Source organism: Lepus europaeus, chromosome 4 (assembly GCF_033115175.1).
Source record: "Lepus europaeus isolate LE1 chromosome 4, mLepTim1.pri, whole genome shotgun sequence".
Lineage (NCBI taxonomy): Eukaryota > Metazoa > Chordata > Mammalia > Lagomorpha > Leporidae > Lepus > Lepus europaeus.
In genome coordinates this window covers 80577-101694 of record NC_084830.1, presented here as the reverse complement: position 1 = coordinate 101694, position 21118 = coordinate 80577, and the positions used below count along the sequence as shown (strand labels likewise).

At 53.8% G+C, this 21118-nt stretch overlaps 1 protein-coding gene across 4 annotated transcripts; it reads left to right on the top strand.

Moving 5' to 3' along the window:
• The first annotated feature begins 517 nt into the window (after positions 1–517).
• Positions 518–15428, top strand: ZNF34 (zinc finger protein 34). 4 transcript variants are annotated; one of them, XM_062187820.1, is made up of 6 exons: positions 518–626; positions 3859–3905; positions 6036–6100; positions 6254–6380; positions 6710–6832; positions 9345–15428. In XM_062187820.1, the coding sequence occupies exons 3-6, from the start codon at positions 6068–6070 to the stop codon at positions 10736–10738; spliced, it is 1677 nt and encodes a 558-aa protein (XP_062043804.1). In that variant the 5' UTR covers positions 518–626; positions 3859–3905; positions 6036–6067; the 3' UTR covers positions 10739–15428. The 4 variants fall into 4 exon arrangements, with proteins under 4 accessions (XP_062043804.1, XP_062043802.1, XP_062043803.1 ...); XM_062187818.1 differs by having other exon boundaries at positions 3859–3909; XM_062187819.1 differs by having other exon boundaries at positions 3859–3909; positions 5969–6100.
• Positions 15429–21118: the final 5690 nt, after the last annotated feature.

Below are 21118 nucleotides of genomic sequence, written 5' to 3'. Positions count from 1 at the left end.
CAAACAGGCCCTAACCTTAGCTTCACCTGAGCGGGGCCTGCAGGTAGCTGTGCGGGGTGGCCAGAGGTGGGTGGATGGCAGGAGTTTGGGGGGGGGGCGGGGGCTGCCTGTGGCTGGGCTCCCTGCTGCGACCAGGTTGTGCGGGGAAGGGACCGAAGGCTGCTCCCTCGCCGAGGTGGGTTCCGGAGCTGTGCAGCAATCCAAGGGCCTTTAGCTGGGACACTGACGCGCTGGCCAGTAACCTCTTGGCCCCGAGGTGTTCCTGCTGCCCGCCTTTGTGCCCTCCTGGCTCACCGGAGAGGGAGTTCAGGGTTGCGGTGGAGCGGGTCACCCAGACCGCGACGGCCGCTCGGTGGGGCAACCGAGACGCGCAGTCCGCTTCCTAGAGCGGCCCGGCGTCAGTTCCGGCTCGTCTCTGATTGGCTGGCTCCGCGCGGCCGGCCGGGCCTGCTGCGGCGAGTGGGAGCGGCCGCGGCGCGGGCTCCCGCCGTCCCCGGGGCCGTGGGCCGGCTGCAGTCCCCGGAGCAGCTCCGCGCCCGGGCCCGCCGGGGCCCCGGCTCCCGCCGTCGGCGTCGTCTTCACCGGCCCTCGACTTCCCGCCTTCCAAGACTTCGCTCCTCTTCAAGGTCTGAAGCCTGCTTATTTGCCCCATCGTCTTGTGCTTTTCCATACGTATTTTAAGAAAATGAGTGAATTTTAAAAGAAAGTACAGACATGAAATGAACATCAGCGACTGGGATTGCCAGTTCTCGTTCCGCACTTTTAAGAAATAAAGCGATGTTGCAGTAAAATTACTCCGTCCCGTTGCTTCCTGACAGCCTCCCTTGGCCTCATCTCGCTTCCACGCGTCATGCGTGGGTGTTGGGCCCATTTTCTCATCCACGGGATGCTCTGTACCTGAGTGACGGCGTTGATGTCGCTCGTCCCTTCAGCTGCGGTGGCCTTGCCCAGCCCTCTGATGGGCCTTGAGCCGTTTTTCTTGTTGAAGGTTTAGTAGTCAAAGCGACAGAGGTAGAGACAGGCAGTCAGGCACAGGGCTTCCGTCCGCTGGCTCGTTCTCCAATGGTCGCGATAACCAGGTCTGGACCAGGCCAAAGCCAGAAGCCAGGAACTCCGTGTGGGTCTTGAACCCACGTCCTTTGGGCCCTCTCCTGCTGCTTCCCAGGCACATTGGCCAGAAGCTGTATCGGAACCAGAGCAGCCGGGACTCAAACTGCCACTCGTACGGGTGCTGGTGTCGCCCGCTGTCCCACGCCAGCCCCAGGGCTTTTTCTTAGGTAGAGCTAGGCGTGGGCGCAGGAGCCAGAGTTTGTGTAGACACGTGCTTAGAACTCGGTTTCTGATAGGTTTCCCAAGTGACTGCACCCGTTTATCTGGGGCGCTTTTTTGTTTGTTTGTTTGTTTTTAAGATTTATTTATTGGAAAGGCAGGAATAGAGAGAGAGGGTTTCCATCTGCTGGTTCACTTTCCAAATGGCCACAACGGGCAGGGCTGCGCCAGGCTGAAGCCAGGAGCCTGGAGCTTCTTCTGGGTCTCCCACGTGGGTGCAAGGGTCCAAGCACTTGGGCCGTCCTCCACTGCTTTCCCAGGTGCATTAGCAGGGAGCTGGATTGGAAGTGGTGCAGCCAGGACTTAGACCTGCACCCATATGGGAGAGGCTTAGCCTATGCCAGAGTGCTGGCCTCTATCTTGCACTCTGAAATCCCCGTGTTTCCTCACGTTTTCAACATGTCTTACATGTTTTACTTTTCATTTCTTTAATTCTTAATGATACCGAAACTCTTCAGATGTTTGATATCTTTATTTGTGATTTACCAGGCCACAATTTGCATTTTTTATTTTTTTAAAGATTTATGTGGGGGGCAGTGCTATGGCGGAGTGGGTAAAGCCGCCACCTGCAGCGCCAGGATCCCGTATGGGCGCCGGTTGGAGTCCCAGCTGCTCCACTTCCGATCCAGATCTCTGTTATGGCCTGGGAAAGCAGTAGTAGATGGTCCTTGGGCTCCTGCACCCGTGTGGGGAACCTGGAGGAGGCTCCTGGCTTCTGGCTTTGGATTTGCACAGCTCTGGCCATTGCAGCTATCTGGGGAGTGAACCAGCAGATGGAAGACCTGTCTCTTTGTCTTTGCCTCTCTATAGCTCTGCCTTTCAAATAAATTAAAAAAAAATTTTTGTTTATTTGAAAGGCAGAGTTACAGAGAGGCAGAGGCAGAAAGAGAGAGGTCTTCCACCAGCTGGTTCACTCCCCAGATGGCCACAATGGCTGGAGCTGCACCAGTCTGGGGCCAGGAGCCTCTTCCTGGTCTCTCACACAGGTGCAGGGGTGGTCCAAGGACTTGGGCCATCCTCTACTGCTTTCCCAAGCCACAGCAGAGAGCTGGATTGAAGTGGAGCAGCTGGGACTCAAACCGGTGCCTCTTTGGGATGCCAGCACTGCAGGTGGCGGCTCTACCCACTATGCCACAGCACCGGACCCTGCATTTTTATTTTTGAGTGGCTTTTTTCTTTTTAAGATTCTTTATATATTCTGCATATATAATATATATTATAATTTTTAAAAATCTGCTAGTTCACGCCCCAGTTCCCCAGTTGCTTGCAACAGCTGGAACTGGGATCGGCTGAAGTCAGGAACCTGGAGCTCCACCCAGGTCTCCCACGTCCTTGAGCCATCACCTGCTGCCTCCTAGGGTGCATGTGCGCAGGAAGCTGCGATCAGAAGCAGAGCCAGGACTCGAACCCAGACCCTCTGTTAGGGGCTGTGGGTGTCCCAACCTTTGTCTTAACCACTGAGCCAGAGCCATTCCTTATTAGCATTTTCAAAGAACCATTGTGGAGATTTTTTTTTTCTTTAATTTTTTTTTTATTTATTTATTTTTGACAGGCAGAGTGGACAGTGAGAGAGAGAGAGACAGAGAGAAAGGTCTTCCTTTTGCCGTTGGTTTACCCTCCAGTGGCCGCTGCGGCTGGCGCACCGCACTGATCCAAAGCCAGGAGCCAGGTGCTTCTCCTGGTCTCCCATATGGGTGCAGGGCCCAAGGACCTGGGCCATCCTCCACTGCCTTCCCGGGCCATAGCAGAGAGCTGGCCTGGAAGAGGGGCAACCGGGATAGAATCCGGTGCCCCAACCGGGACTAGAACCCGGTGTGCCGGTGCCGCAAGGCGGAGGATTAGCCTGTTAAGCCACGGTGCCGGCCCTTTAAAAATTTTTTTTTGGCAGACAGAGTGGACAGTGAGAGAGAGAGACAAAGAGAAAGGTCTTCCTTTCCGTTGGTTCACCCCCCAGTGGCCGCTGCGGCCGGTGTGCTGCGGCCGGCGCACCGCGCTGATCCGAAGCCAGGAGCCAGGTGCTTCTCCTGGTCTCCCGTGGGGTGCAGGACCCAAGCAGTTGGGCCATCCTCCACTGCACTCCCAGGCCAAAGCAGAGAGTTGGACAGGAAGAGGAGCAACCGGGACAGAATCCGGCGCCCCAACCAGGACTAGAACCCAGTGTGTCAGCGCTGCAGGCGGAGGATTAGCCTAGAGAGCCGCGGTGCCGGCCTGCACTGTGTATTTTATATATGTGTATGCTTGTGTCTGTATGTGTGTACATGTGTGTGAATGTATGTTATATATGTGTATGTGTGTATGTTATACATGTATGTGTGTGTGTGTGCACGTGTGCTGTTTCCAAGGTGTGTGCAGTTTGATCATCTATGGAGTTGTGTTCTCGGGGCTTGCTGACTTTTCTCTATAAATTTCATACTTCAATTAAAAATGTTCAAGGTTCAGAAGAGGTATGTACCACACAGCTTTGTTTTTATTAGCATTTGTCTCATCTGTCTTTTCTATATTCAGCTTTTCTATGCTGTTTTATTTTAGGACAGATAACTGTATCGTGTGCATCCTACCAGTGTCGTGCATACCTGGTGGGTGAGTTCAACTCATTTATTACCATTGCCCATCTGTTTGGGTTTGTTTCTATTAGTCTTGTGATTTTTATATTCTATGCATTGTCTTTACTCTTTGTCTTCTATTGTGTGGATTTTTTTTTTCACTTTTATTTGAAAGACAGAGACATGAGACAGAAGGACAGAGACTTCCCATTTGCTTGATCACTCCTCAGGCGCTTACAGTTGCCAGGATTGGGCCGGGTGAAGCCACAAGCCCAGAACTTAATCCAGGTCTCCCATAGGAGGCAGGGACTCCAGCCCGTGGGCCGTGGCCTGCTGCCTCCCAGGGTCTTAGCCGGAAGCTGGCATTGGAAGTGCGCTGAGACGGAACCCAGGCACCTGGGTTAGGGTGCAAAGTCCTAAGCAGCAGCTTAACAGTTGTGCCAAATGCCTGCTCCTGTGGTGTGTTTTACTTTTCTAAGATTTTATTCATTTATTTGAAGGCTGTTACAGAGAGGCAGAGGCAGAGAGAGAGAGAGACAGACAGACAGACAGACAGAGGAGAGATCTTCCATTTGCTGATTCACTTCCCAGATGGAGCTGAGCTGATGTGAAACCAGGAACCAGGAGCTTCTTCCTGGTCTCCCACACGAGTGCAGGGGCCCAGTGACTTGAGCCATCTTCCACTGCTTTTCCAGGCCATAGCAGAGAGCTGGATGGGCAGTGGAGCAGCCAGGACTCAAACTGGCACCCATATGGGATGCTGGCCCTGCAGGCGGCGGCTTTACCTGCTATACCACAGTGCAAGCCCCCATTGTGTGTGTTTTAAAAGATTTAATTATTTATTGAAAGGCAGAGAGAGGGAGGCACACACACACACAAATATCTTTGATGTGCTGGTTCATTCCCCAAATGTCCACAGCAGCTGAGGCTAGGCCAGGCTGAAGCCAGGAGCCAGGAGCTGCATGTGCACCCCAACGTGGGTAGCAGGGGCCCAAGTAGTTGTGCTGTCACCCACTGCCTTCCCTGGTACATCACGGGAACCTGGGTTGGAAGTCCCTCCAGGAGCTGCGACCTGGACTGGGCTCCGGTCAGAGATTCAAGTGTCCTGAGCGACGGCTTCCCCTCAGCTTCACAGTGCCTGTCCCTGTGAGACCTGTTTTTGTTTTTCTTTTTTTTTAAGATTTATTTTATTTATTTGAAAGACAGTTACAGAGAGAGGTAGAGACACACACACACAGAGGTCCTCCATTCGCTGGTTCACTCCCCAAATGGCTGCAACGGCCAGAGCTGAGCGATCTGAAGCCAGGAGCCAAGAGCTTCTTCCAGGTCGCCCATATGGGTGCAGGGGCCCAAGCACTTGGGCCATCTTCTACTGCTTTCCCAGGCCATAGCAGGGAGCTGGATAGGAAGTGGTGCAGCCAGGACTTGAACCACTGCCCATATGGGAATGCCAGCATTTTAACCCGCTGTGCCACAGCACCAGCCCCAAAGCCTCTTTTTATCTCTCTCTCTCTCTCTCTTTTTTTTTTTTTGACAGGCAGAGTAGACAGAAAGAGAGAGAGAAAGGTCTTCCTTTTTGCCGTTGGTTCACCCTCCAATGGCCGCTGCAGCCGGTGCATCGTGCTGATCTGAAGCCAGGAGCCAGGTGCTTCTCCTGGTCTCCCATGGGGTGCAGGGCCCAAGGACCTGGGCCATCCTCCACTGCCTTCCCGGGCCATAGCAGAGAGCTGGCCTGGAAGAGGGGCAACCGGGATAGAATCCGGTGCCTCAACCGGGACTAGAACCGGGTGTGCCGGCGCTGCAAGGCAGAAGATTAGCCTGTTAAGCCACGGCACCAGCCTCTTTTTATCTCTTAGCACTTAACATTTTATCTTTGTTCTTCCATGAAAATGAGTCTCGTCATCTGCCTGCTGAATGAGACAACACGGGGTACTGGGTGGAGGGTTAATAGATGACTGATGGGTTGCCTGTCCACAAGGTGGGCAGTGGGGTCGGGGCTGGGGAGGGCAGCCCTAGGTGGGAGGCCAGTGGTGCGAGTCGTGATGGCCAGGGGCCTCGGCCATTGCAGGGGTGGCAGGCTGGGCCGTTTGTCGCAGCACCAAGGGCCCTGGGATTGCAAGCCGGGACCAGACGAGGCCTCTCTGCTCCTTCCTCTTCCCTCAGCATCCGACAGGCTCTCGCCCGCTGCCCCGGTGATGGCGGCCCTGTTCCCCTCTGCCCCGCCCCAGGTGAGTGTCTGCCTTTCTGGTTTTCCAGGGTCTCCACCTGGGCTTTGCGGGGCAAACCCTGACACCAGAGGAGGGGGGACCCTGCATGCCCCTGCCGCTGCCACTGTGGCCACTCCGGCTGCCTCTGGGACTAGTAGGCACGTGTTGTTCCAGGCAGAGGTGACCTTCGAGGATGTGGCCGTGCTCCTCTCCCAGGAGGAGTGGGGCTGTCTGGGCCCTGCTCAGAGGGGCCTCTACCGGGATGTGATGCTGGAGACCTACAAGAACCTGATCTCACTGGGTAAGGCCCCTCACTGGGCCCCGGCTCCTGGAATACCTCTGGGGACTGACGGCTCAGCAGGAATTGGGCTGGGAGCCTCATCCCTGGGCTCAGAGACATGTGCCCGAGCAGACCTGGTCTCTGAAGAGGAGAGGGTGTGAGGTGCAGGGACGCCCCCACCCCCCGAGTCAGCCCCCATCCTTGTGACCATCCGCAGCCCAACCTCAGCCCCTGCAGAGGGCATCTGGGGTTCCGACACCACCTTCCTCTCCCCTGCAGCCCCAGAGCAAGATAGCTCTCAGTGCAGCCCTGCGTCCCTGATGCCATTCTCCGGCCCTGTCTCCTTCCAGGAACAGGTCCTGCAGGTCCCAAGCCTGGGGTGATCTCGCAGCTGGAGCGAGGAGACGCGCCATGGGTCCTGGACCTGCGGGGCTCTGTGGGGCAGAAGCGCCCGGGAGCCAGCGGCTCAGTGTGTGAGTGGAACTGTCCCCCTCCCCCGCCAGTCCTTGAGCAATGTTTGGTTACTGACGCGAGACTTGAGTACAGGAGGCCTGAGAGTGGCCTCTGCTGAAGCCCTGGGCAGCTCAGAGGGGAGGTCCAGGAAGGTGGGGGTGGGACAGTGTCACAGAGGAGAATGCCCAGCAGTGTTGCACACAGCCAGCTCAGAGAAGGCTGAGTTGACGCCAGCTGCAGGCAGAGAGGAGAGACGGGGGCCTGTGGGTCAGTCACTCCCACAGCTCAGGACAGTGCTGATGGTCCTCTGCCTGCGTGTTTCTCGTGAGGTCCTAGAGAGGGTCTTCTGGCTCAAAATATTTGAATTTTTCTTTTATAAATAGCTTAGAGAAATTTTATAAAAAAAAAGTCCTCCTGATCTAAATATAGATGATGTCCAGCTCCCCACAAGTCCTAGGCCCTTCTGTTGCTTTCCTACTGCCCATGGGGTCTTTCTGGTTGCTTGGCCCTTTGGGTGGTCTGTCTGGACTCTTGCATGGCATCTCTATTATGTTTTATTCATTTTCATTTACTTGCTAGGCAGAGTGACAGAGATAGGGAGAGAGGTCATCCATCTGCTGGTTCACTCTCCAGATGCCTGCAACATCCGAGCCTGGGCCAGGCCTAAGCCCGGAGCCTGGAGCTCCATCTATGTCTCTCTCATGGGGTGACCAAGGTCCAAGCATTTGAACCATCATCTGCTGCTTCCCAGGAAAGTTGGATTGGAATTGGAGTACCTGGCACTCTGATGTGGGATGTATGCATCACAAGCAGTGGCTTAACCTGCTTCTCAATGCCCACCCCAGCAAGGCATCTGTTTTGTTTTGTTTTAAAAATTTATTTTTTGGGGCCAGTACTATGGCATAGTGGGTTAAGTATCTACTTGCGGCGCTGGCATCCCATAGGGATGCCGGTTCTAGTTCCAGCTGCTCCATTTCCAGTCCAGCTCCCTGTTAATACACCTGGGAAGGCAGTGGAAGATGGCTTGAGTGCTTGGGCCCCTGTACCTGCTTGGGGGACCAGAAAGAAGCTCCTGGATTCTGGCTTTAGATTGGCCCAGCTTTGGCCATTGCAGCTGTTTGCGGAGTGAACCAGAGGATGGAAGATCTCTCTCTGTCTCTCCCTTACTCTGTCTGTAACTCTGCCTTTCAAATAAAGAAATGAAAGATTTATTTGTTTATTTGAAAGGCAGAATTAGATAAGGGAAGATAGAGCAAGAGAGATCTTCCATCCACTGGTGGCTGCAATAGCAGGGTCTGGACCATGCCACATCCCGGAACCAGGTCCTCCATCCAGCTCTCCCAAGTGATTGGCAGGGGCCCAAGCACTTGAACCGTCATCGGCTGCTTTCTCAGGTGCGTTAGTAGGGAGCTAGATTGGAAGTGGAGTGCCTGGGACTTGAACTGGCATCCATATGGGATGCAGACATCATAGACAGTAGCTTAACTTGCTGTGTGTGCCACAGCTCCAGCCCCTACCAGTGCATCTTTTGGTGAACGTTGTTACTGTTTAATGGAACACCATCCTGGTCTGTGTTGCTGCCAGTGCTCCATCATGTTAACATAGCATAGTTCATTTTTGCTTCTACTTGTGATGGACACGTGGCATCTCCAGTCAGGTTGGGCAGGAACCGCTGTCAGTGTTGTGCTTGTCCCTCTGACACACAGAGAAAGCCTCTAGTGGGTGTGCTACCTGCCAGAGAGAGGGGTCATCAGACGCTGCTCAGCTCCAAACCACACTGCCCGTGTCTTCCTGGTTTTCCTGCTGTGGATTTTGGTGTGGCCTTCGATTCACCTGGCTCAGGTGCTTTGTCTGTCAGATGTCCTCCGTGAATTTTGGGGTCCTTCCTTTTTTTAAAAATATTTATTTATTTATAAGATTTATTTTATTTATTTGAAAGTCAGAGTTACACAGAGAGAGAAGGAGAAACACAGAGAGAGAGGTCTTCCATCCGCTGGTTCACTCCCCAGATGGCCACAATGGCCAGAGCTGTGCTGATCCGAAGCCAGGAGCCAGGAGCTTCTTCAGGGTCTCCCACGTGGGTGCAGGGACCCAAGGACTTGGGCCATTTTCTAATGCTTTCCCAGGCTTTAGCAGAGAGTTGAATCGGAAGAGGAGCAGCCGGGTCTAGAACTGGCACCCATATGGGATGCCGCCACTTCAGGCCAGCGCTTTAAGCCACTGTGCCACAGCGCTGGCCCCAGATCCTTCCCTGTTCTGTTTTCCATGAGCTGTGAAGTCTGTGACTTCTGTCCCTTTGGCATAGCAAGCACAGGTGTCCTGTGGTCCCACACATGTGGCCAGGGAGAGTGTGAAAGGGGGCTGGTCTGGCCCTAGCACTGCCACGTGACTGTGGCCCTTGGGGAGGTCCTTCAGTCTTTCTTCTCTCCACGGCTCCTGGTACTTTTGGAGATGACCCAGCCGGTCAGCAGCCTCTCTGCCTCCCTTCCAGTGCCTGACCGATGACCGTTAGCTTTCTGCTTGTTGTTGCAGCTTGTGGGACCAGGGCTGTGTATAAGGAGTTGACTTCAGGAGAGATGTTTAACAGGAAAGAACTGGATCGCCTCACTCCACGAGGATGGGAGCCAGGAGGGGCCCATGACCATGCCAGAGAGCTGGAGCAGGACCTGGACAGACCAGTGGGGCAGAGGGGCCCCATGCCGGTCACACTGCCCGACAAGGAGGGTAGCCGGGAATCTGGGCAGAGCCTTGCGTTGGGTGGGAGCCCTGTCCTTGATCAGAGACCTCACCAGTGTGACGTATGTGAGCAGAGTTTTGAGCAGAGGTCATACCTCAGTAACCACAAGCGTGTACACAGGTCAAAGAAACCAAGTGCAGCTCGGGGCCCTGGGGAAGCCACCGCTGCATGCGTGATTGTTCAAGATCAGGACCTGCCCGGCGGGAGGAGGCTGCACCGCTGCGGCTGCTGCGGGAAGGCCTTCCGGTACAGCGCCAACCTCGCCAAGCACCAGAGACTGCACAGCGACGAGAAGCCCTACAAGTGTGGCGAGTGTGGCAAGGCCTTCAGCCAGAGCTGTGAGTTCATCACCCACCGCAGGATGCACTCAGGGGAGGTCCCCTATCGCTGCGAGGAGTGTGGGAAGACGTTTAACCAGAGGCCCAACCTCATGAAGCACCAGAGGATTCACACTGGGGAGAAGCCCTACAAGTGTGGCGAGTGTGGGAAGCACTTCAGCGCCTACTCTTCCCTTATCTATCACCAGAGAATCCACACTGGGGAGAAACCCTATAAATGCAACGACTGTGGGAAAGCCTTCAGTGACGGCTCAATTCTCATTCGACATCGCCGGACTCACACTGGAGAGAAGCCATTTGAGTGTAAGGAATGTGGCAAAGGCTTCACCCAGAGTTCTAACCTGATCCAGCATCAGAGAATTCACACTGGAGAGAAACCTTATAAATGCAACGAATGTGAGAAAGCCTTCATTCAAAAAACCAAGCTTGTTGAACATCAGCGAAGCCACACGGGAGAGAAGCCCTACGAATGCAATGACTGTGGCAAAGTCTTCAGCCAGAGCACACACCTCATCCAGCACCAGCGGATCCACACCGGGGAGAAGCCCTACAAGTGTGGCGAGTGTGGGAAGGCCTTCCACAACAGCTCCAGACTCATTCACCACCAGCGGTCGCACCACGGCGAGAAGCCCTACGAGTGCAGTGAGTGCAAGAAGGCCTTCAGCCAGAGCACGTACCTGATCCAGCACCGGAGGATCCACACGGGGGAGAAGCCCTACAAGTGTGGCGAGTGTGGGAAGGCCTTCCGGCACAGCTCCAACATGTGCCAGCACCAGAGGATCCACCTCAGGAAGGACTTCCCCACGCCACAGGGCCAAAGGGCGTGTCTTCCAATTAAACAAAACTCTTAACTCAAGAGCAGTGCATGTTCATTTTAGAAAAGTTGCCGGAGGAAAGCGAGCAGAAGAGAGGCTGTTTTAGTCTCCACCTACCAAGATCCTGGGGCCGGCACTGGCTCAGCAGATTAGCTGCCACCCGCAATGTGGGCATCCCAGAGGAGTGTGGGCTCAAGTCTTGGCTGCTCCACTTCCGATCCAGAGGATGGAAGATCTCTGGCTCTCTGTCCCTGTCTCTCTCTGTAACTCTGGCTTTCCAATACCTAAGTAAAAATTTTTAAAAATCAGATTTGTAAAAAAAAAAAAAAAGAAAAGAAAAGAAAAAGAAAAAGATTCTTTGCTGCTGAGTTAGAATGTTTTGTTTTAGACACACTGGGGAATATTTTTCAAAAGATGTATTTATTTTTAAAGATTTATTTATTTATTTGAAAGACAGTTACAGAGAGGCAGAAAGAGAGTGACAGAGAGAGAGAGAGAGAGAGAGAGACGTCTTCCATCTGTTGGTTCACTCCCCAAATGGCTGCAACAGCCAGAGCTGGGATGATCCGAAGCCAGGAGCCAGGAGCTTCTTCTGGTCTCCCATGTGAGTGCCATCTTCCACTGCTTTCCCAGGCCATCAGCAGGGAGCTGGATCGGAAGTGGAGCAGCTGGGACCTGAACCAGTGCCCACATGGGATGCTGGTGCTGCAGGCAGTAGCTTTACCTGCTACACCACAGTGCTAGCTCCCAAGATTTATTTATTTACCTGAAAGGCAGAGTGACAGAGCAAGAGGGAGTGACCATCTACTGTTCACTCCCCAAATGGCTGCAACAGTTGGGGCTGCACTAGGCTGATGCCAGGGGCCAGAAGCTCCATCCAGGTCTCCCACATGGTGGCAGGGACTCAAATGCTTGAGCCGTGGTCTGGTTCTCTGGTGTATTAGCAGGGAGCTAGGATGGAAGCAGAGTAACGGACTCGCATGGGCGCTCTGATATGGGATGCGGCATCACAAGGGTGGTGTAACCCCTTGTACCACGGCGCCCAGCTGGAGAGCCACTGTACTCCTAACATCTTTGCGGTTTCCTCAGTGCAAGAAAATTCAAGCTACAGAGAACTCTAATACTGGTATATTTCTACAGTTTCTAAGTAAAAATTGACACTACATCACTCAAACTTGGTTCGCAGAGTTGAAATTGCCTTTTTTGTTGTGGGAAAAATCTATACGACAAAATTTACCACCGTAACCATCTCTGAGTGTGCAGCGTAGAGCACTAAGTGCACTCGCGGTGTAGCTGTAGCTGTCACTGCCCTGCTCCTGAGTTGTTTTCTTCTCCTGGTCACGAGCTCGGGACCTAGTGCGTAGTACCTCCTCCCCTTCCAGTTCTGGTTCCGAGTTTACCTCTCCCAGGAACCCCAATTGAGTGTGATCATGTAATACACGTTCTGTGTGTCTGGCTTAGTTCCTTTAGTAATGTAGCCTGAATCGAACTCCATTCTTTTTATGGCTAAATAATATTCCACTCTGAGTACTGTGTGTTCTTGATTGTTGGGCAGTTGGGTGTCTCTGCCTTTGCACGATGGTGAATAATGTTGGCATGAACATTAGTGTACACGCACTGTGTGTATTTGGTCCTTACTTTATTATATTTGCTTATTTATTTGAGAGGCAGAGTTACAGATGGAGAGAGAGGTCTTCCATCTGCTGGTTCACTCCCCAGATGGCCACAACGGCTGGAGCTGAGCCATTTCAAGACCAGGATCCAGGAGCTTCCTCTGGGTCTCCCATGCGGGTGCAGGGGCACAAGCACTTGGGTCATCCTCCACTGTTTTCCCAGGCCATTATCAGAGAGCTGGATTGGAAATGGAGCAGCCAGGACTTAAACTGGTGCCCATATAGGATGCTGGTGCTGCAGGCCAGGGCTTTAATCAGCTGCGCCACAGCGCCGGCCCCTCTTTGCCTATTTTTAAATTGGTTTCTGTGTTTTATATCATTGAATTGTAGGGGTTTTTGTTCTGTGTGTTTTGGGCGTTAGGCCCCTATCAGCTACTTGATTTTCCAGTGCTTTCTCCCGCTTTGTGGGCTGTCTCATTCCCGTGACTGTGTCCCCGGGGGAGCTCCAGTTTATGTGTTGTTGTCGTTGCCTGCATCTTTGGTGTCATATGTGAAAAACCATTTCTAAAATCCAAGGTGAGCAAGCTTCGTGCTATCTTTTTATCTGAGTTGATGTCTTACATGTTGGTCCTACTCTGAACTGATTTCTGTGTGGTGTAAGCCAGCAGCTGCCACGGGCCTCGGTCCAGATTTGTGCTGTGTGAGTAAATCCAGTTTTCCCAACAACACTCATTAAGTAGACTTTTCTTTCCCAGTTGAACTATGCAGTAGTCAGCATGGGCGGCCACATAGAACACCAGACTGGGAGGCTCGTGGTTCTGGGGCCTAAGGTCCAGCGTGTCTGGTTCCCCAAGGACTCTCCCTGGGCTGCCAGTGCTAGCTGTTGCCCCAGGTCCTCCCTCACGTCGGGGAGAGGGCTCTGGTATCTCCCTCTTAGGAAGGCACCAGCCCTAGTGGGTTAGGCCCCGCCCTTATAGCCTCATTTCCTGTCTCCAAATACATCATGTTGGACGTTAGAGCTTCATGTGATTTAGGGGAGGGCACAAACACTCATTCCCTGACAAATGGTCTCTGCACCCTTGCTTAAAACCAGTCACACATTTGTGCAAGATCTTGTCTTGTCTGTGCCTGTCTTTTTTTTTTTTTTTTTTTCTTTTTGACAGGCAGAGTGGATAGTTAGAGAGAGAGACAGAGAGAAAGGTCTTCCTTTTTGCCTCCAATGGCCGCTGCGGCCAGTGCATCTCGCTGATCCGAAGCCAGGAGCCAGGTGCTTCTCCTGGTCTCCCATGCGGGTGCAGGGCCCAAGCACTTGGGCCATCCTCCACTGCCTTCCCGGGCCATAGCAGAGAGCTGGCCTGGAAGAGGGGCAACCGGGATAGAATCCGGCGCCCCAACTGGGACTAGAACCCGGTGTGCTGGCGCCGCAAGGCGGAGGATTAGCCTGTTAAGCCACGGAGGATTAGCCTGTTAAGCCACGGCGCCGGCCTGTCTGTGCCTGTCTTTACTGAGGGCACTGCCCCAGGGCAGAATCCACTCAGGTCTCATGGGACAAGGGAGTCCTCGTGAGCATGGGTTGTCCAAGGGAGCCAGACGCCTCCCCCGAGCCCCTCTTCACTTCTGCACACACTCTTGCCGTCATGATCCTGTCTGCCACGGGCCCTCTCCAGAACCACACATGCTGGCACCGTGCTCTTGGATCTCCACGCCTGTGACCTAAATAAAGTACCAGACCCAGGTGTTCTGTTACAGCAGCACGCAGCACACTGAGGGGAGACGTTGTGCCAAGAGCGGGGGACTGGGCAGTGGGCAGATGTTGGAAGAGCTTCCGAGGGTAGGCACAGAAAAGCCTGGAATACCGTGTAGATGGGGACTTATGCGTGATCCTGGTGAGTGCTTAGAAGATAACGAGACATTCGGAGTTACTGGATGCTGTGGACAGTGGAGTGAAGCATACCATCACAGAGAACTTGGCTGCAGTTGTTAATGATGGATATTCAGGGCTGGCACTGTGGCGTGGTGGGGGAAGCCGCTGCCTGCAAACCCAGCATCCCATGTGGGCACTGGTTTGTGTTCTGACTGCTCCACTTCCAATCCAGTTTCCTGCTAATGGACTGGGAGAAGTAGTGGAAGATGGCCTAAGTGTTTGGGTACCTGCCACCCACACAGGAGACCAGGATGAAACTCCTGGCTTTGGCCTGGCCCAGCCCTGGCCTTTGTGACATTCTGGGATCTGGGGAATGAAACACAGGATGGAAGATCTCTCCCTCTCTCCACCTCTCCCTCCGTAACTCTGACTTTCACATAAATAAATCTTAAAAAAAAAAAAAAAAAAGTGAAAAATTAGCAGAGGTTTCTACGTGGTAAATCCTTCGGGCTGCTGCTTGGTTACTTGGAACTGCTTTTCTCAGACTTGGGCAAAGGGAAGCAGGATGGGAGGCTTGGAAAATTCAGAGCCTGGCCCAGCGTGACACCTGTTAGGGTGTCACGGTAATTGCTAGGGGGATTACTGTGGACAGAAAGAGGTCCCAGCTGCCCGTCAGGGCCCAAGGGCACCTCAGAAATCTGCCTCTCCAGTGGCTGGCCAAGAATGTAGTGGAGAGTGATTTCAGGGAAGAGCTCCGCGGAAAAGTGCTCTGTTGCTTTGGCCATGGTTCCCATGGGCCCAGGCATGGCCCAAGCCATAACTCCGAGGGGGGTGAGCAGAGCTCTTGCTGGCGTCCACATGACACAGGTTCCACCACGCAGAATGCAGGGTCTATGGGGTCGTGGTACTTCCACTGAGATTTCACAGGAAAGCCTGGGGAGGCAGACAGAAGCGTGGTGCAGGGGTGGAGCTGGCACAGGTTCTTCCACAGAGTGCCCGGGAGCTGTGGGAGACCCCAGAAAGGCAGAGCATCTGGCAGTGGGCAGTGCACGCCCTGGACTTCACCCTGCATGGGCAGACATGTGGGCTGAGACCAGCAAAGCCCTGGGGACAGAGCTGCCTGGGTCCTCGAAGGCCCATCCTGTGCACTGGATGCTAGGCTTGGAGCCCTGCCAGGTTTGGTCTTTCTCTTGGTCAATGTCTAGGAATGGTCACATTGTGTCTCCGAAGTGTGTAACTTGTTTCTCACTCGCAGGCTCACAGCTGGAAGGAGTTGGGCTTGAGTCTCAGATGCGGCTCTGGACTTGGGCTTTCGGGCAGCATGGGAATGAGTTAAGACTTTGGGACTTCTGGGCATGGAATGCTTATATTTCTGTGCTGTGAGAAGGACATGAATGTTGGGGGCCTGGAATACACTGCTGTCGTTTGTCCCTCAGGGATTCCTGGCACTTGTCCTGCTGGCATTGAGGAGGTGGGGATTCTATGAGGCAGGTGAGCCAGGGGGCACCGCCCTCAGAAGAGGTCAAAGTCATGGGGCATCAGGAGCCCCACTTCTGCCTGCTGTCCACCACGAGGCCCTCAGCAGAGCTGAGCTGGTGCCAGTGCAGTGCTCTGGAATCTGCACAACTGTGAGCTAAATAAATCTCTTTTCTTTATAAAGTATCCAGCCTCAGATATTTTGTTGTAAGATCAAAAAGTCAGACTAAGTCACAGTTCCACACTGTTTTGATTAATGTAGATTTTTTAAAAAATTTATTTATTTATTTGAAAAAGTTACGCAGAGAGAGAAGGAGAGGCAGAGAGAGAGAGAGAGAGAGAGGTTTTCCATCTGCTGGTTCACTCCCCAGTTGGCTGCAATGGTGGGAGCTGGGCCAATCCGAAGCCAGGAGCCAGGAGCTCCTTCAGGGTCTCCCACACGCGTGGAGGAGCCCAAGGACTTGGGCCATCTTCCACTGCTTTCCCAGGCCACAGCAGAGAGCTGGATCAGAAGTGGAGCAGCCGGGACTCGAACTGGCGCCCATATGGGATGCCAGCACTGCAGGCCAGGGCTTTAACCTGCTGTGCCACGGCGCTGCCCCAACAGGTCATCTTAACGACTATTTACTCCATAGGGCTTGGGATGGCCCGAGGATCACCTAAACGTGGCTGTGACCGGAATGGTGTGGCTGTGTCAAGCTGGAGCCCTACAGCATCATAAGTGGGATTGAAAATACATTTAGTGGGGCCAGTGCTGTGGCACAGCAGGTTAAAGCCGCGGCCTGCAGCGCCAGCATCCCATATGGGCGCCGGTTCGAGTCCTGGCTGCTCCACTTCCGATCCAGCTTTCTTCTGTGGCCTGGGAAAGCAGTGGAAGATGGCCCAAGTCCTTGGGCCCCTGCACCCGTGTGGGAGACCCTGAAGGAGCTCCTGGCTCCTGGCTTCGGATCAGCTCAGCTTTGGCCGTTGTGGTCATTTGGGCAGTGAACCAGCAGATAGAAGACCTCTCTCTCTCTCTCTGGCTCTACCTCACTCTGTTACTCTGTCTTTCAAATAAATAAAGTTAATCTAAAAAAGAAAAGAAAGAGCATTCGTGCAGCTGCCACACTCCAGGGCTGAGCAGCGCCGGGCACTGTGAGCAGCAGCTCCCCTACCCTTGCGACTGTGCGGCTGCTGCTGTGCGCGCGAGCAAGGGTTGCACGAGTGCTGCAGCCTGGACGAGGACACGCTGGGAATGTGAGTGTGTCCTTCTGAACGGGCATCACTGTCGCACCACCACAAAGTTGGAAAACCGTAAGTCAAGCCATTGTAGTTAGGGGTCTTCTGCATGTTATTCCACAGTGACTCATTTTGGAGTCTTTATTTTTAAAAAGTTTATTTTCATCTACTTGAAAGGCAGAATGAGAGAGAGAGAGAGACAGACAGTTTTTTCATTAGCTGGTTCACTCCCCAAATGCCCACAACAGGCAGCCAGTTAGTCTGGAGCTCTGGCCAGGTCTGCACAGGAGGCAGGGACCCTAGCACTTGGCCATCGCCTGCTGCCTCCCGGGATAAATGCAGGAAGCAGGGGCAGGGGCAGGGGCAATGGAACTTGAACCAGCCCTGCCATACGGGACGCAGCACCAGAACACCTGCCCCTTACTTTAAATTGTGTCTTTAGGAAACCATTCCAAACACGAATAAGCTTTTAAAGGATGCTTATGTATGTATCAAATGTTCCCCAGAGTGCACAGTGGCTCTTCACTCCTTCTGTGTACCTCTTTCTGATTCACTGAGTTGTTTACTGCCTGCTGGGACGCAGTCACACAGAGCAGCGTGGGCCTCCTGTGTGGGCGATTGAGCTGCGTAGCGGAGGGCACACCTGCAGCCCTGGCTTAGAACTGAGCTGGCCCCTGGAGACGCCTTTCTCTGCGTTAGTGCCAGTGGAGTCTCCTGCCCTGCACTCTCCCTGGCTGTTTGCTGAGACATCAGCTCTGGGGCCTCCGTCCCATCAGCCGGGGGAGAGGGTCGTGGTCCCTGGATTGGTGTCACCCAGGGGACTGTGGCCTTTCTGAATGCAGGGGCCATGGTGTGAGGGCTGGAGAGGTGGTGGTGGTGGTGACGGAGTGGCAGAATCGCAAGCAGCATATTTCAGGGTCTGGTGTAGCTGGGAAAGGAAAAAGCGTGGCTTTCATGACTCAAAGCACAGCACAGGCTTTTAAAAAGTTATTATTTTGATTTGAAAGGCAGAGAGAAATCTTCCACCCACCTGTTCACTCCCCAAAGGGCCACAACAGCTGGGGTTGGGTCAGGCAGAAACCAGGCTATTATCAGATAAAAGGTCTAACCTTGTCCAGTCACAGCCAAAGGATGTTGGAGGGAAAGGTGGGAATTATGCAGGTTGGCAAAGATTCCAGGGCCTGGAAATGCTGCTGGAAGCATCTGTCAGTGCTTTTCGTGGGTCACAGTGGTTGTGTGAGCTAAGCCGCGCCTGCATTTTGCCAAGCAACGCCTCTGTGAAGCCTCTTATCAACTTGTGCAGGGCAGGGCTGTGGGAACAGGGGCTCAGCCTGGTGGGTATGGCTGCCCCTCCCCCAGGCTGCCCAGCATCCTCTGCTCCCATCCCTAGCTCAGATCTTTGCCCTACAGTCAGGGCATCTTTGAACTTGCCTCTCACACCCTCCTGACCCCGTCAGCCTCTGAGGTGAGTGCACACTCTGCTTTGCCTCCGTGCCTGGACTCTGTCTGGCTTGCCCAGTGCTACGGTGAACATTTAGCCTTTCAGCAATGGGCACTGCAAGCTTCCCAAGTTCTCCAGGCTCAGCCACCTGGGCTCCCGCACCTGGGAACTGTCCCTGGAGGCCAGCCATGGTTGGGTGATCTTAATGCCAGCTCTTTTTTATTGATTTTTAAAAAGATTTATTTATTTGAGAGGCAGAGAAGCTGAGCCAATCCGGAGCCAGGAGATTCTTCCGGGTCTCCCACATGGGTGCAGGGGCCTAGGCACTTGGGCCATCTTCTACTGCTTTCCCAGGCCATGGCAGAGAGCTGGATCAGAAGTGGAGCAGCCAGGACTCAAACCAGTGCCTATATGGGATGCTGGCACTGCAGGTGGTGGCCTCACCTGCTACGCCACAGCATCGCCCCTCTGCCATCTCTTTGGTGATGGTCCACAGCTTATGGTTTGCCTGCCCACCCTGGAAGCCACCCTGTCCCCTGTAGCCAGGGAAAGACAAAGGACGTGTTTTACCAAAGCAGGGCTGTGAATGACTGTCAGAGCGCGCCAGCCTGGCCGTGGGGTGCTGTGACGGAGTGTGATGAGAGGCGTCTGGGGCGAGCCGTGGGTGGATCCAGCGTGGGAGACCCTGCCGACTATGCCAGCACTGCCAGCACCACTGCGGGCGTTCCTGTTAAGACTCCTGGGGCGAGGTGATGTCTAGCTCAGGGGTGAAGAGCAGGCCTGCTATGAAAGGCAGGGCCCCCAGCTGTGGAGCACAGCCGTGCTCGGGCCACACGGATCGCTCTGTGGGGCCTCAGGTGAGGGCAGCCAGGCCCATGCTGCTTGCTGTGCCATTCGTCTTTCACCTGGGCCGTTTTGTCTGTGCCAGCATTGTGACAGGAGGCTAGCTTGGTAGTTTGTGTGTAAACTCAAGTCTCAGACCCGACTGGGCTCGCCTGTGCAGAAAGGTTTACCTGCTCCTCGGAAGGGAGGTGTTTGTCCTCAGCTTCCGGGCGTTGCATTGCTCCTGTGGTCTTGGGCCATATCGGGTTGCATGTACTAGCACGTGGCTTGCAGTGGGGCCGGGGCCCAACCTCAGCAAGGCTAGAGACCAGGGTAAGCCCGTGATCAGGCCCAGCAGCATGAGGCCGAGGCTCGGGCTGGCACCCCAGGTTGGCAACACGCAGTGTGGCTACGCAGCAGTGCTGGCAAAGGCCACGATGCCACTGGGACGACAGGAACTCTGTCCGGCTTCGTTTCCAGACCCTCACCCTCGCCTCCTCCTTGGCTGATCTTAATCTGTCTCCTTTCCACTGGAATAGACCATCGTTTTCAGGGTGAGTTCTGTGAGTCTTCACAGAAAATTGTTGACCTGGAGGGCAGTTTTGGGGGTCCCTGCACTTCACACTGTGTCATCTGAGGAGCCTTTCCACATGGACCCAGAAATGCTCCCAAACTCACCCAGAAGGGCCAGAGCCGAGCCGCTGCCCTGGCCCCTCGGCATGCTGTCCTCACTGCCATCCCAAGGCTTCCTCCTGCCTCAGGGCAAGCCCAGCCTCCAGACAGGACCCCCCCGGCTCTGCCCCCCCCCCGGGGGGCGTGGAGCGTCCTTTGGTGGCCCCAGCTCGCTCAGCCTCTTCCAGGAGCGCCCTTTCCCTCAGGGCTGCCTGGCTCCTGCTGAGTCCTGGTGTGCTGTCATTCTCGAGAAGGGATGGGTCACACTGCTCTCTGAACACCTGACACCAGCCGTGCACAGAAGCCACTGTGTGGTCCAGAGAACTTGTGTGTAGCTATTAGATTTCTGTTTCTGTTTAGTGCAGTCTGCATGTGCATGGGAGAAAAGCTCTCCATTGATTGATCATGTTATCCACGATGAACGGAAGCACCCAGCTCCCCCCCGCCCCTCCCAGCCCTGAGCACTGCAGGACGCTCTTGCTGACTGGTCAGGGGGAGGTGGCATGCTTGCTGTGGGGCTGGCAGACTCCAGTCTTTCCCAGGCTCCCTGCTTGGAATTTCTCTGGCTGGGGATTGCCTGTGTATGTCCTATGGTCACTGATTCGCAGATCTTGCCGTCAAAGCTACTGATTTTCCTTCAGCCCAAGTATTTGTTCATGATTTTTTTTTTAATTGGAAAAAACCCAGATTATATACAGTACATAGAAATAAACTCCAGGGTGCCAGCGCTGTGGTGTAGCGGGTAAAGCCACCGCCTACAGCACCAGCATCCCATATGGGCACAGGTTTGGGTTCTGGCTGCTCCACCTCTGGTCCAGTCTCTGCTGTGGTCCAGGAAAGCAGTGGAAGATGCCCAAGTCCTTGGGCTCCTGCACCCGCATGGGAGACCCGGATTGAGCTCCTGACTTTTGGCTTTGGATCAGTGCAGCTCTGGCCATTGTGGCCATCTGGGGAGTGAACCAGAGGATGGAAGACCTCTCTCTCTCTCTCTCTCTCTCTCTCTCTCTCTCTCTCTCTCTCTGCCTCTGTTTCTCTGTAACTCTGCCTTTCAAATAAATAATTCAATCTTAAAAAAAAAAAGAAGAAATAAACTTCATAGACTAAAATGTTTCTCCAAAATAGAAAATTTGAAGAGAATGAAGTATAAAATTGTTGGTAGCCATTAGGAGAAATAATAATGATTTAAACAATAAAATGTAAAACTTCTAAATAAAAAAAAAAATCCAAGAGAAGTGTGGAATGTGGCTAAATCAGAGGCAGAATGTGATGTTGGCTGCTACCAAAAGGAAGAGGACCCCAGCGATCATTCT

What these genes read in the sequence shown, in the direction of transcription:
- ZNF34 (XM_062187820.1), top strand. Translation starts at nt 6,068, where the DNA reads ATGGCGGCCCTGTTCCCCTCTGCCCCGCCCCAG. An exon ending in CAAGAACCTGATCTCACTGG is followed by an intron (nt 6,381 to 6,709) that starts GTAAGGCCCCTC and finishes GTCTCCTTCCAG; the next exon opens with GAACAGGTCCTGCAGGTCCC. An exon ending in GGGAGCCAGCGGCTCAGTGT is followed by an intron (nt 6,833 to 9,344) that starts GTGAGTGGAACT and finishes TTGTTGTTGCAG; the next exon opens with CTTGTGGGACCAGGGCTGTG.